Source organism: Tachyglossus aculeatus, chromosome 10 (genome assembly GCF_015852505.1).
Source record: "Tachyglossus aculeatus isolate mTacAcu1 chromosome 10, mTacAcu1.pri, whole genome shotgun sequence".
Classification (NCBI taxonomy): Eukaryota; Metazoa; Chordata; class Mammalia; order Monotremata; family Tachyglossidae; genus Tachyglossus; species Tachyglossus aculeatus.
In genome coordinates this window covers 17,774,514-17,787,961 of record NC_052075.1, presented here as the reverse complement: position 1 = coordinate 17,787,961, position 13,448 = coordinate 17,774,514, and the positions used below count along the sequence as shown (strand labels likewise).

The 13,448-nt window shown below is 48.7% G+C and overlaps 1 protein-coding gene across 1 annotated transcript in view; it reads right to left on the bottom strand.

Annotated features, from left to right (window-relative positions):
* Positions 1-12,831, bottom strand: part of N4BP2 (NEDD4 binding protein 2) — a 74,452-nt gene extending 61,621 nt beyond the window's left edge. The window contains exons 1-3 of the mRNA XM_038752240.1: positions 12,793-12,831; positions 7,090-7,395; positions 1,159-2,173 (exon numbers count right to left, since the gene is read on the bottom strand). Of these exons, the coding sequence (XP_038608168.1) occupies positions 1,159-2,173; positions 7,090-7,309 (1,235 nt within the window). The 5' untranslated portion in view covers positions 7,310-7,395; positions 12,793-12,831. The remainder of the gene's footprint in view (positions 1-1,158; positions 2,174-7,089; positions 7,396-12,792) is intronic.
* Positions 12,832-13,448: the final 617 nt, after the last annotated feature.

The window sequence follows — 13,448 nt, the reverse complement described above, 5'->3', positions numbered from 1 at the left end:
CCAACTTGTACTTCCCAAGCGCTTAGTACAGTGCTCTGCACACAGTAAGCGCTCAATAAATATGATTGATTGATTGATTAAGCCATGCTCACTTGGTACAGTGCCCAGCACAATGTAAGTGCTCAATAAAGACAAGCAGTGTGGCCCGAGTGGAAAGAGCCCAGGCCTGGGTTCTAATCTCAGCACCACCACTTCCCTGGTGTGGGACCTTGGGCAAGTCACTTTATCTCCTGATCGCCTTGTATCCCTCAGCGCTTAGAACAAATGCCATTATTATTAGTAGTAGTAGTATCTCCCTGGACCTCAGTTCCCTCATCTGTAAAACAGGGATTAAGACCGGGAGCCCCACATGGGACGTAGACTGTGTTCAACCTGATCAGCTTGAATCCACCTCAGCATTCAGTACAGTGCCTGGCCCACAGTAAGCACTTAACAAATGCAATTAAAAACAAAAAAAAAGAAACAGGCCAATGGAAACCCTACTGGAAACGAAGTTTGTCTTTGCCTGTGAACCCCCATTAAAAAATAAATACATAAATAAATAAATACGATTGATTGATTGGGAGAACAGAAGCCAGCAGTCACTGTCACTCAAGAGGCAGGGAAGACAAACAAGACCAAGATTCGAAAGGCAAAAAAGAAAAGCGATCAGGAAAGGAAGATAATTCAAGCCAATAAAAAAAAAACCCAGGAGAGCAAGTCCCATGATGCTGAAAGGGAGCAGAAATACTGCAAATATAATGATTATTATGACTGCATTTGGGAATGAGCATTGTTTTTACAAAAACACCGCACCAGTAACCTTCTATTGGAAGAGTTCCCTAACTTTCTTGCATTTATTGACCGTGAAACAAAATGCTGGGCAATATAAGCGTGTTCAACTCAACACACCTATCTCCAGCAATCCCACAGGGCAGTGCAAAGAGAGCACCCAGATCTTTTTGGAGAAAAGACGTTAACTAGTCCAAGGGGGACTGGCAAACTTACTTAATGCCAGAGTGGGCACAGATACAGGCAGAAAAAAGAGGGCAGAGTCAAGGTTAACCAGAGATCTTGTGTCAATTAAGACAGGACCAAAATACATTTGGAATTCATACGGTTTAAACATCAGATCTGATATTAACGGATCGGTATACTTTGAGAATAGAAATAGAGTACCTTGCCATAAAAGTTTTTCCTGATCCTGGAACCCCTCTGAGAAGAACAAGTGTTTGGCCTATAAAAGGTGTCTCTGTTCTCCCAGTAGGAGAAACAGTAGGTTCATGAACGTGATAAAAGTTGCCATCTTGATTTCTCCATACCTTCCACAGAGAAGCGTTCTGCTCCCAGGCACCGGGAATACCCGGGGGGGAATAGGCCCAGCTATTTCCCAGGGCGCGGTAGTCTGACGCAGGTCTCCAATACCTAGGGCTAGCTGCCACTGGAGTGTAGAACCTGGGCAAAAATGAAGGGGCCAATGGATTCCAAGCTGGTGACGGCACTGACGGTGGCTGTGGCCGATCGAAATGGCATTCTCGCCTTTGCTGTGCCTGTTCCCCGTCAGATTGCCTCTGCGATTTGCGGCTGAACTCCTTAGGAGCTGCAAATAACTCGGAAACACAAGCGGATTGCTCTCCGGCCCACTGTCCGTCCTCCTGCTGGTCCAGAACTTCCCGGGTCCGACTTGCGTGGGCCTGCTCCGCGTTCGCCCCCGGAGTCACGTAGCCACCGTCCAACCGCTCAGGCCGCCAGACCGCACTGGGAGCTGGCGTACAGTGGCTTGATATACAGGAAGATGTTTCAAAGTGCCCTGGGTCCGCCTCCACTTTCTCTAAAGGGAGGGGGACGCTGGAGGAGGAACCGGACTCCGCCGCCTCAGCCGACCCCGAGGAGCCTCCGGGACTATCGATGTGCTTCAGGGGCGGGAACGCCTCAGTGGCCGCTGGAGACCGAGTCCACTGCTCAAAAGCCGTTTCTATCGAGGAATCCACGTCCTCCGTCAGCCGCATACCGGGAGGGAAGGCCTGTTCCTCTTCAGGAGCCCCTTCTCCCACCGCTTCCTCTCCCGCGACACTCCGCTGGTTCCCGAGAGCAAGAGCCGCCGCGATGGAGTCGAAGCCCGAATGGGCTGAGGATGTCTCCGCACCATCGGCACCAGTAGATAACTCGAGCAGGCAATCCATAGCGTTTTCAACTGGTGGTGAACGCAAACGAAAAAACAACATGTTATCGGAGCAACGACGCTTGTATCCGATCCACCTATAATTGTGGTGTTTTTAATGTGCGTCCTGTTCAGCCTGGCTCACTCGAAACCAAATCCTGATTCAACAAGGTCAATACACCTGACCATCTGTTTCCCTGCAATTTCCTCTAATTATCATCATCATCAATGCTATTTAATGAGCGCTTACTTAGTACCATCCATTCATTCATTCAATCGTATTTATTGAGCGCTTACTGTGAGCACAGCACTGTACTAAGCACTTGGGAAGTACAACTTGGCAACATATAGAGACGGTCCCTATCCAACAGTGGGCTCACGGTCTAGAAGTACCCCTGCACTAAGCGCTTAGTAGAGTACAATTTGATTCTAATAGCGCTGCACTTTCCCCAGGGGGTATTCCCCAACTAATTTCTATTGCTCTGGTCAGTAGAAATGTTGCCGACTTGTACTTCCCAAGCGCTTAGTACAGTGCTCTGCACACAGTAAGCGCTCAATAAATACGAAGATTGATTGATTGATTGGTCACGTCCCCTCAGTAACCACTCTTGGCATTTCTAAGTTCCATTAAGGTACTCCAAATATCGATCAATCAGTGGTATTTACTGAGTGCTTACGATGTGCAGAGAACTGCATTAAGCACTTGGGAGATTACATACAGTACAACAGAATTAGCAGGTATGTTCCCTGCCCATAACAAGCTTACAGGGGAGACAGGCATTAAGATGAATAAACAATTTATAACATACAATTTAAAGATACGAACATCAGTGCTGTGGGGTTGGGGGCGAGGCGAATATCAAATGTCCAGAGGTCACAGATCCAAGTGCAGAGACAACGCAGAAGGGAGAGTGAGCTGTGGAAAAGAGGACTTAATTGGGGAAGGCCCCTTGGAGAAGATGTGACTTTAATAATGCTTTGAGGGCGGAGAGAGTGGCAGTCTGGTATATATGGAGGGGAAGGGAGTTCCAGGCTGGGGGGTGGTGCACAGGGTCTGAGCTGATGCTAGAAGAGTAGAGGCTGTAGTAAATTACTGAGGTGAGGTAGAATGGGGCAAGCTGATTGAGTGCTTTAAAGCCACTGGTAAGGAGTTTGTCTTTGATACGGAGGTGGGTGGGCAGTCACTGGAGGTTCTCGACGAGCGGGGAGACACGGACTGAACGCTTTTGTTGATAAATGATCCGCGCAGCAGAGTGAAGTATGGATTGGCGTGGCGGGGGGAGAGAAAGGAGTCCAGAAGGTCAGCAAGGGAGGCAGATAATAATAATAATGGCATTTATTAAGCGCTTCCTATGGACAAAGCACTGTTCTAAGTGCTGGTGAGATCAGGTGATCAGGTTGTCCCACGGTGGGGGGCTCACAGTCTTCATCCCCATTTTACAGATGAGGGAACCGAGGCCCAGAGAAGTGACTTGCCCAAAGCCACACAGCTGACAACTGGCAGAGCCAGCATTTGAACCTATGACTCCAAAGCCCAGGCTCTTAAAGTGCTGCCAAGGTACCCCAGTTTGCAGGATGGCACTCCTTGAAGGGGTGGGAATCCTCTAAAGCCCAGTAAACCAGTCCTGCTTCTAGACTGTTGGTTGCTGAGGTTTCCCAACTTCTCTTTCCCTTCCCTGCTCTGCCCAGCCGTAGCACTTTTCTCCGATGCTTTTGAGCCTCGCCTAGCCCCCACCTCACTGATGGCAGAAATAAAGACAATGGGGATGACTCTGGCCATTCCGAATTCATTCTCTTCCGCTGTAATCGAGCGATCAATCAGTGGTATTTACTGAGCGCCTACCTTGTGCAGAGCACCATATTAAGTGCTCGGGAGACTACAATAAGTTGGGAGAAGCAGCGCGGCTCGGTGGAAAGAGCCCGGGCTTTGGGGTCAGAGGTCGTGGGTTCAAATCCCGGCTCCATCAACTGTCAGTTGTGTGACTTGGGTAGGGACTGTCTCTATATGTTGCCAACTTGTACTTCCCAAGCGCTTAGTACATTGCTCTGCACACAGTAAGCGCTCAATAAATATGACTGATTGATGATTGACTTTGGGCAAGTCACTTCACTTCTCTGGGCCTCAGTTACCTCATCTGGAAAATGGGGATGAAGACTGTGAGCCCCCGTGGGACAACCTGATCACCTTGTAACCTCCCCGGCACTTAGAACAGTGCTTTGCACATAGTAAGCGCTTAATAAATGACATTATTATTATTATTATTATTATTATTGTTATATACTTCAGACCACCCCTCTCTCCATCTTCAAGCATTACTAAGGTCATATCTCCTCCAAGAGGCCTTCCCCAATTACGCCCTCTTTTCCCCGGCTCGCTTTCCCCTCTGTGTTGTCTATGCAACTTCTATCCATGACCTTTGAACATTTGATATTTGCTCTGTAAAATGGGGATGACAACTGTGAGCCCCCCGTGGGACAACCCGATCACCTTGTAACCTCCCCAGCGCTTAGAACAGTGCTTTGCACACAGTAAGCGCTTAATAAATGACATCATTATTATTATTATTATTATATACTTCAGACCACCCCTCTCTCCATCTTCAAGCATTACTAAGGTCATATCTCCTCCAAGAGGCCTTCCCCAATTACACCCTCTTTTCCCCGGCTCGCTTTCCCTTCTGCGTTGTCTATGCACTTCTATCCACGACCTTTGAACGTTTGATATTTGCTCTGTAAAATGGGGATTAAAACTGTGAGCCCCCCGTGGGACAACCTGATCACCTTGTAACCTCCCCGGCGCTTAGAACAGTGCTTTGCACATAGTAAGCACTTAACAAATACTATGATCATTATTATTTATTAGCAGACACGTTCCCTGCCCATAACGAGCGTACAGTCTAGAGAGAAAGAGACATGAATATGACTGAATAATTTATAATAGTTTATAATTGATCATTCCATCCTTTCTGAGTGGCAACTCCTCTACTCCCCTCTCCCTGGCTCCCGAACCCACAACCCACCTCGACTGTTCCAAACCTATAATTCCTCCCTGCAGCCCCCTATCCCGTGTGAAGACGTGGCCGACTCTTCAGTCGGAAAACAGACCTCATCCAGTTTGAAGTCCCCACGATCCCTCTCTCACCTTGTCACACTGCTCTGCCGTCCCCGCCGACTCTCTCCCTTCCTTCCAAGCTGTTCCTCATCATGGTGATGGCATTTGTTACGCGCTTACTATGTGTGAGGCGCTATTCTCAGGACTGGGGCGGATAGAAGCTAGTCAGGTTGGACACAGCCCCTATCCCACATGGGGGGCTCACGTGCTTAATCCCCACTTGACAGATGAGGTAACTGAGGCGCACAGAAGTGAAGTGACTTGCCCAAGGTCACCCAGCAGACAAGTGGAAGGGCTGGGATTAGAACCCAGGTCCTTCTGAGTCCCAGGCCTGTGCTCGATCCCACTAGGCCATGCTGCTTCTTAAGAGGAGATCTCCTGCCTGCTCTCTAAATCCTATCCCCTCTCTCTGGATGATGATGATGGCATTTGTTAAGCGCTTACTATGTGCAAAGCCCTGTTCTAAGTGCTGGGGATAAGACAAACGTTTCCAAAATCAGGGTTTAAAAGACCTTCATTAGATTGTGAGCTCCCTGAAGGAAGTGAATCTGTCTTTTGTGTCCTCAATAGTCTCCCAAGCCCTTAATACAGTGCCCCACACAAGCAGGTGCTCAATAGATAATACTGACTCAATGACTCGCTGAAACAGTGTAGCTTTTGGCCTTTTACTAGCCCTTTGAAGTCTGTCCTCTCCCAAACCCCACCCTTCCTAAAATCCCTGCCTTCTTTTCACCGCCCCACCTCCCCATTCATAATGAAAATTGGCATCTATTCCATCTACCTGTGCCTCTGATCCCATTTCTTCTTAGCTCTCTCCAGCTCCCTCTGGGCTCCCAGTCTAAGGAGAACGAGTATGTAATCCCCATTTTACAGATGAGGAAGCTGAGGCGCTGAGCGGTTAAGTGACTTGCCAGGGGTCATACTGCAGGCAAGTGGCAGAGAAAGCAGAGGGATTTAGCAACAGACTGAATGTGAGAGTTGGAAGACACACAGAGAGTACTGAGTCGCTAAATTAGTAAAGAGAATAAAACTGAATTGCGCCCTAATCAATCAATCGTATTTATTGAGCGCTTACTGTGTGCAGAGCACTGTACTAAGCGCTTGGGAAGTACAAGTTGGCAACATATAGAGACAGTCCCTACCCAACAGCGGGCTCACAGTCTAAAAGAGGGAGACAGAGAACAAAACCAAACATACTAACAAAATAAAATAAATAGAATAGATATGTACAAGTAAAATAAATAGAGTAATAAATATGTACAAACATATATACAGGTGCTGTGGGGAAGGGAAGGAGGTAAGATGGGGGGGATGGAGAGGGGGACGAGGGGGATTGAAAGTCCCAGGGGTTCTGAAAGAGTAATGTACCAAATAGTCACAAATGAAAATAGTCACTTTTTTACTAATGGACCTAAAAATCACTTATTCTGGCTGGCATATCACCTGGATCTATTGCCAGCGCCTTACATTATTCCTCAAGTACTGCTCGTTGCAGGCAAGGAATGTCACTGCTTATTGTTGCATTGTACTTTCCCAAGCGCTTAGTACAGTGCTCTGCGCACAGTAAGCGCTCAATAAATACAACTGAATGAATGAATAAATGAACAGTTTTATCTTCTAATGAAAAAGACCCAAACACAAAATCGGAAGGTCACCGTGGTCAGGGAACGGGTCTATCGGATTCGTTGCCCTGTACTCTCCAGAGCGCTTAGTACAGTGCCCTGCACACCGCAGGCCCTCAATAATTGAATTTAAAAAATAATTTTTCATTCCCCAACAGGTATCACAGCCCATCTAGAGTTCAAGAAAATACCGGCCGCGTTAACCGCCTTTTTACCTTTAAAATCACATTCAGATAGCACCATGTAAACTACACCAGCGTCCAGATCCGAAAACATCTCTACCATGCTGCTGAGAAGTTTTTCCTTGTCCACATCCGATTGAGATGTTGTCAGAAGGCTCCCTAGCCCCTCGCTGTTGGGACCGAATGTGGTTTCTTCCGAGCTCCCGGGATTTCTAGAAGGACTCCCACCAAGATTTCTCCTTTTCCTTGGCATTTTGCTTCCTCCAAAACAGATTTCCCCTCCGATACGTGTCACATCTCAACAGGGTGCGAGCGTCCGCATAATCGGTAAAAGCAAGCCTAAAAGGGAGAAGGTGAAAACCATTAGACACCCATCCACCGGACTGTCGTCTCTTTAAGGGAAGGGATTGCGTCTTTTCCTTGCGTTTGAGGTGCCCAATCAATCAATCAATCGTATTTATTGAGCACTTACTGTGTGCAGAGCACTGTACTAAGCGCTTGGGAAGTACAAGCTGGCAACTTATAAAGACAGTCGCTACCCAACAGTGGGCTCACAGTCTCGCTGCACACAAGTGGGACCTCAAGGATTCAGAACCCACACGTAAAATCCGTAAAATCTTAGATTTCTAGCAACGGAGATGAGAAGCAGCGAGGCCTAAGACGGACCACAGGCCCGGGACTCAGAAGGACCTTGCCAACTTGTACTTCCCAAGCGCTTAGTACAGTGCTCTGCACACGGTAAGCGCTCAATAAATACGATTGATTGATTGATTGACCTGGGTTCTAGTCTAGTTCTTGTCTGCTGTGTGACCTTGGGCAAGTCACTTCATTGTGTCCACCCCGCTTACCCTGCATCTATTCCAGTGCACAGAACGGTAACTGGCACATAATAATAATAATAATTGGCATTTGTTAAGCGCTTACTATGTGCAAAGCATTGTTCTAAGCGCTGGGGAGGTTACAGGGTGATCAGGCTGTCCCACGGGGGGCTCACAGTCTTCATCCCCATTTTACAGATGAGGGAACAGAGAGGTGAAGTGACTTGCCCAAAGTCACCCAGCTGACAATTGGCGGAGCCGGGATTTGAACCCGTGACCTCCGACTCCAAAGTCCAGGCTCTTTCCAGTGAGCCACGCTGCACATAATATGTGCCGCACAAATACCATTAAAAAAAAAAGCTGATTACATTTTTCAGCAGCAGGCTGAATCTTGAGTCTAAGGAGGGAAGCAGCGCGGCTCAGTGGAAAGAGCCCGGGCTTTGGAGTCAGAGGTCACGGGTTCAAATCCCGGCTCCGCCAATTAGCTGTGTGACTTTGGGCAAGTCACTTCGCTTCTCTGGGCCTCAGTTCCCTCATCTGGAAAACGGGGATTGAGACTGTGAGCCCCCCGTGGGACAACCTGATCACCTTGTAACCTCCCCAGAGCTTAGAACAGTGCTTTGCACAGAGTAAGCGCTTAATAAATGCCATTATTATCATTATTAAGGTGCCAAAGAGTAACCCATTTTGCAGACAAGTGCCCTTCCACTAATCAATAAATATGGCTGAATGAATAATGATGTCCAGGCACAATTTCTCAGTTTGGGAGTTCATTCATTCAATCGTACTTATTCATTCAATCGTATTTATTGAGCGCTTACTGTGGGCAGAGCACTGGACTAAGCGCTCGGGAAGTGCAAGTCGGCAACGTATAGAGGCGGCCCCTATCCAACAGCGGGCTCACAGTCTAGAAGAATATTATATCTTATATAATATCTTATATAATACCACGTACAGAGCGTTGTACTAAGCGCTCACATGGGTCCTGTACAACTTACAGTCATACTGAGGGCCAGAAGCAGTTTCATTCATCCTTTATCAATCAATCAATCGATCACTTACCGTGTGCAGAGCATTGTACTAAGCGCTCACGTGAGTCCTGTACAACTTACAGTCATACTGAGGGCCAGAAGCAGTTTCATTCATCCTTTATCAATCCATCAATTGATCACTTACCGTGTACAGAGCGTTGTACTAAGCGCTCACGTGGGTCCTGTACAACTTACAGTCATACCGAGGGCCAGAAGCAGTTTCATTCATCCTTTATCAATCCATCAATCGATCACTTACCGTGTGCAGAGAGTTGTACTAAGCGCTCATGGGGGTCCTGTACAACTTACAGTCATACTGAGGGCCAGAAGCAGTTTCATTCATCCTTTATCAATCAATCGATCACTTACTGTGTGTAGAGCATTGTACTAAGCGCTCACGTGGGTCCTGTACAACTTACAGTCATATTGAGGGCCAGAAGCAGTTTCATTCATCCTTTATCAATCCATCAATCGATCACTTACCGTGTGCTGAGTGTTGCACTAAGCGCTCACGTGGGTCCTGTACAACTTACAGTCATACTGAGGGCCAGAACCGGTTTCATTCATCCTTTATCAATCCATCAATCGATCACTTACCGTGTACAGAGCGTTGTACTAAGCGCTCACGTGGGTCCTGTACAACTTACAGTCATACCGAGGGCCAGAAGCAGTTTCATTCATCCTTTATCAATCCATCAATTGATCACTTACCGTGTGCAGAGCGTTGTACTAAGCGCTCATGGGGGTCCTGTACAACTTACAGTCATAGTGAGGGCCAGAAGCAGTTTCATTCATCCTTTATCAATCAATTAATCAATTATATGTTGCCAACTTGTACTTCCCAAGCGCTTAGTACAGTGCTCTGCACACAGTAAGCGCTCAATACGATTGATTGAATTAATCGATCACTTACTGTGTGCAGAGTATTGTACTAAGCGCTCACGTGGGTCCTGTACAACTTACAGTCATACCGAGGGCCAGAAGCAGTTTCATTCATCCTTTATCAATCCATCAATCGATCACTTACCGTGTGCAGAGCGTTGTACTAAGCGCTCATGGGGGTCCTGTACAACTTACAGTCATACTGAGGGCCAGAAGTAGTTTCATTCATCCTTTATCAATCACTTACTGTGTGCAGAGCGTTGTACTAAGCGCTCACGTGGGTCCTGTACAACTTACAGTCATACCGAGGGCCAGAAGCAGTTTCATTCATCCTTTATCAATCCATCAATCGATCACTTGCCGTGTGCAGAGCGTTGTACTAAGCGCTCACGTGGGTCCAGTACAACTTACAGTCATACTGAGGGCCAGAAGCGGTTTCATTCATCCTTTATCAATCCATCAATAGATCACTTACCGTGTGCAGAGCGTTGTACTAAGCACTTGGGAGAGTCCAGTACAACAGGGTCAGAAGAGACTGTGAGCTCGTTGTTGGGTAGCGACCGTCTCTATATGTTGCCGCCTTGTACTTCCCAAGCGCTTAGTACAGTGCTCTGCACACAGTAAGTGCTCAATCAATACGATTGAATGAATACAGTCCCTGCCCACAGCAAGCTAGAGGGGGACCATGTACGTAAATAAATTACGGATACGTGCTGTGGGGCTGAAACATAAATAAATTACGGATTTGGAAATATGTGCTGCGGGGCTGAAGGAGGGATTAAAAAAGGGTGTGAATCCCAATGCAGGAGTGACTCGGAAGGGAGTGGGAGATGAGGAAATGAGGGCTTAGCCGGGGAAGGCTTCTTGGAGGAGACAGGCTTTTAATAAGACGCAACATGACGCAAGTCAGCATGGCTCAGTGGAAAGAGCCCGGGCATTGGAGTCAGAGGTCATGGATTCAAATCCCGGCTCCGCCACTTGTCAGCTGGGTGACTTTGGGCAAGTCACTTTGCTTCCCTGGGCCTCAGTTACCTCATCTGGAAAACGGGGGTTAAGTCTGTGAGCCCCCCGTGGGACACCTTGATTACCTTGTACCTACCCCAGTGCTTAGAACAGTGCTTTGCAGATAGTGAGCGCTTAATAAATGCCATCATTATTATTATTATAGGTCACGCCCCATGATGCAGGTCACGCCCATATGATGCAAGTCACGCCAACATGACGCAAGTCAGCGTGGCTCAGTGGAAAGAGCCCGGGCTTTGGAGTCACAGGTAGTGGGTTCAAATCCCTACTCCGCCACTTGTCAGCTGGGTGACTTTGGGTAAGTCATTTCACTTCTCTGGGCCTCAGTTACCTCATCTGGAAAATGGGGATTAAGTCTGTGAGGCCCACGTGGGGCAACTTGATTACCTTGTATCTACCCCAGCGCTTAGAACGGTGCTTTGCACATAATGAGTGCTTAATAAATGCCATCATTATTATAATTATAGGTCACGCCCATATGATGCAAGTCACACCCATGAGGCAAGTCACGCCCATATGAGGCAAGTCACGCCCCATGACATAGGTCATGCCCACATGACGCAAGTCAGCGTGGCTCAGTGGAAAGAGCCCGGGCTTTGGAGTCAGAGGTCATGGGTTCAAATCCCGGCTCCGCCACTTGTCAGCTGGGTGACTTTGGGCAAGTCACTTCACTGTGCCTCAGTTACCTCATCCGGAAAATGGGGATCGATCAATCGTATTTATTGAGCGCTTACTGTGTGCAGAGCACTGTACTAAACGCTTGGGAAGTACAAGTTGGCAACATATAGAGACGGTCCCTACCCAACAGTGGGCTCACAGTCTAGAAGATTAAGGCTGTGAGCCCCACGTGGGACAACTTGCTTACCTTGTATCTTGTACCCCACGCTTACAACAGTGCGTTGCACATAGTGAGTGCTTAATAAATGCCATCATTACTATTATTATAGGTCACGCCCCATGACGCAGGTCACGCCCATATGACGCAGACCACGCTCCGTGATGCAGATCACGCCCACATGACGTAAGTCATGGCCCAAGACGCAGGTCACGCCATTGTGACGCAAGTCAGTGTGGCTCAGTGGAAAGAGCCCGGGCTTTGGAGTCAGAGGTCGTGGGTTCAAATCCCACCTCTGCCACTTGTCAGCTGGGTGACTCTGGGCAAGTCACTTCACTGGGCCTCAGTTACAGCATCTGGAAAATGGGGATGAAGTCTGTGAGCCCCACCGTGGGGCAACTTGATTACCTTGTATCTACCCCAGCGCTTAGAACAGTGCTTTGCACATAATGAGTGCTTAATAAATGCCATCATTATTATTATTATTATAGGTCACGCCCCATGACGCAGATCACGCCCATATGACACAGTTCACGCCCACATGACGTAAGTCACACCCCAAGACGCAGGCCATGCCAACGTGACGCAAGTCAGCGTGGCTCAGTGGAAAGAGCCCGGGCTTTGGAGTCAGAGGTCGTGGGTTCAAATCCCGGCTCCGCCACTTGTCAGCTGGGTGACTTTGGGCAAGTCACTTCGCTTCTCTGGGCCTCAGTTACCTGATCTGGAAAATGGGGATTAAATCTGTGAGCCCCACGTGGGGCAACTTGATTACCTTGTATCTACCCCAGCGCTTAGAACAGTGCTTTGCACATAATGAGTGCTTAATAAATGCCATCGTTATTGATATTATAGGCCACGCCCATATGACGCAGGCCACGCCCCCATGAAGCGGGCCACGCCTCCTGACGCAAGCCACGCCCCCTGACGCAGACCACGCCCCCATGGACCCGGGCACGCCCTTGTGACGCGAGTCACGCCCCGTGACGCAGGCCACACCCACGTGACGCGGACCACAGCCACGTGACGCGGGTCGCGCCCCCATGACGCAAGCCACGCCCCTCCCAGCCTCCCCACTGGTCCATGGCTCCCGGAGGCCCCCCGATGCGGTCGGCAGGCCCGGCCCTGCCCTGCCCGTCACCCGACTTACCTGCCCGAGCCCTTCCGGCCGCCGCCGCGGCGTCCGATCGCCCAGAAACCCCGCCTAGTCGCCCGAGCTGCTTTAACTAGGGACTGCGCACGCGCGGGGGATTCGGGCGTTCGCGCGCAGGCGCCTGCGCATGCGCACTGCCACGGACGGCCAACGCGACTTCCGGGGGGGCGGAGTTCCCGGCATGACTTGCGGCCAACGCTCCCACAGTGGCCACAGGCCTTCTCATTCATTCATTCATTCATTCATTCAATCAATCAATCAATCAATCAATCAATCGTATTTATTGAGCGCTTACTGTGTGCAGAGCACTGTACTAAGCGCTTGGGAAATACAAGTCGGCCACATATAGAGACGGTCCCTACCCAACAGCGGGCTCCCAGTCGTATTTATTGAGCGCTTACTGTGTGCAGAGCACTGTGCTAATCAATCAATCAGTCAATCGTATTTATTGAGCGCTTACTGTGTGCAGAGCACTGTACTAACTGCTTGGGAAATACAAGTCGGCCACATATAGAGACGGTCCCTACCCAACAGTGGGATCACAGTCAATCAATCAATCAATCAATCGTATTTATTGAGCGCTTACTATGTGCAGAGCACTGTACTAAGCGCTTGGGAAGTACAGGCGTATTTATTGAGCGCTTACTGTGTGC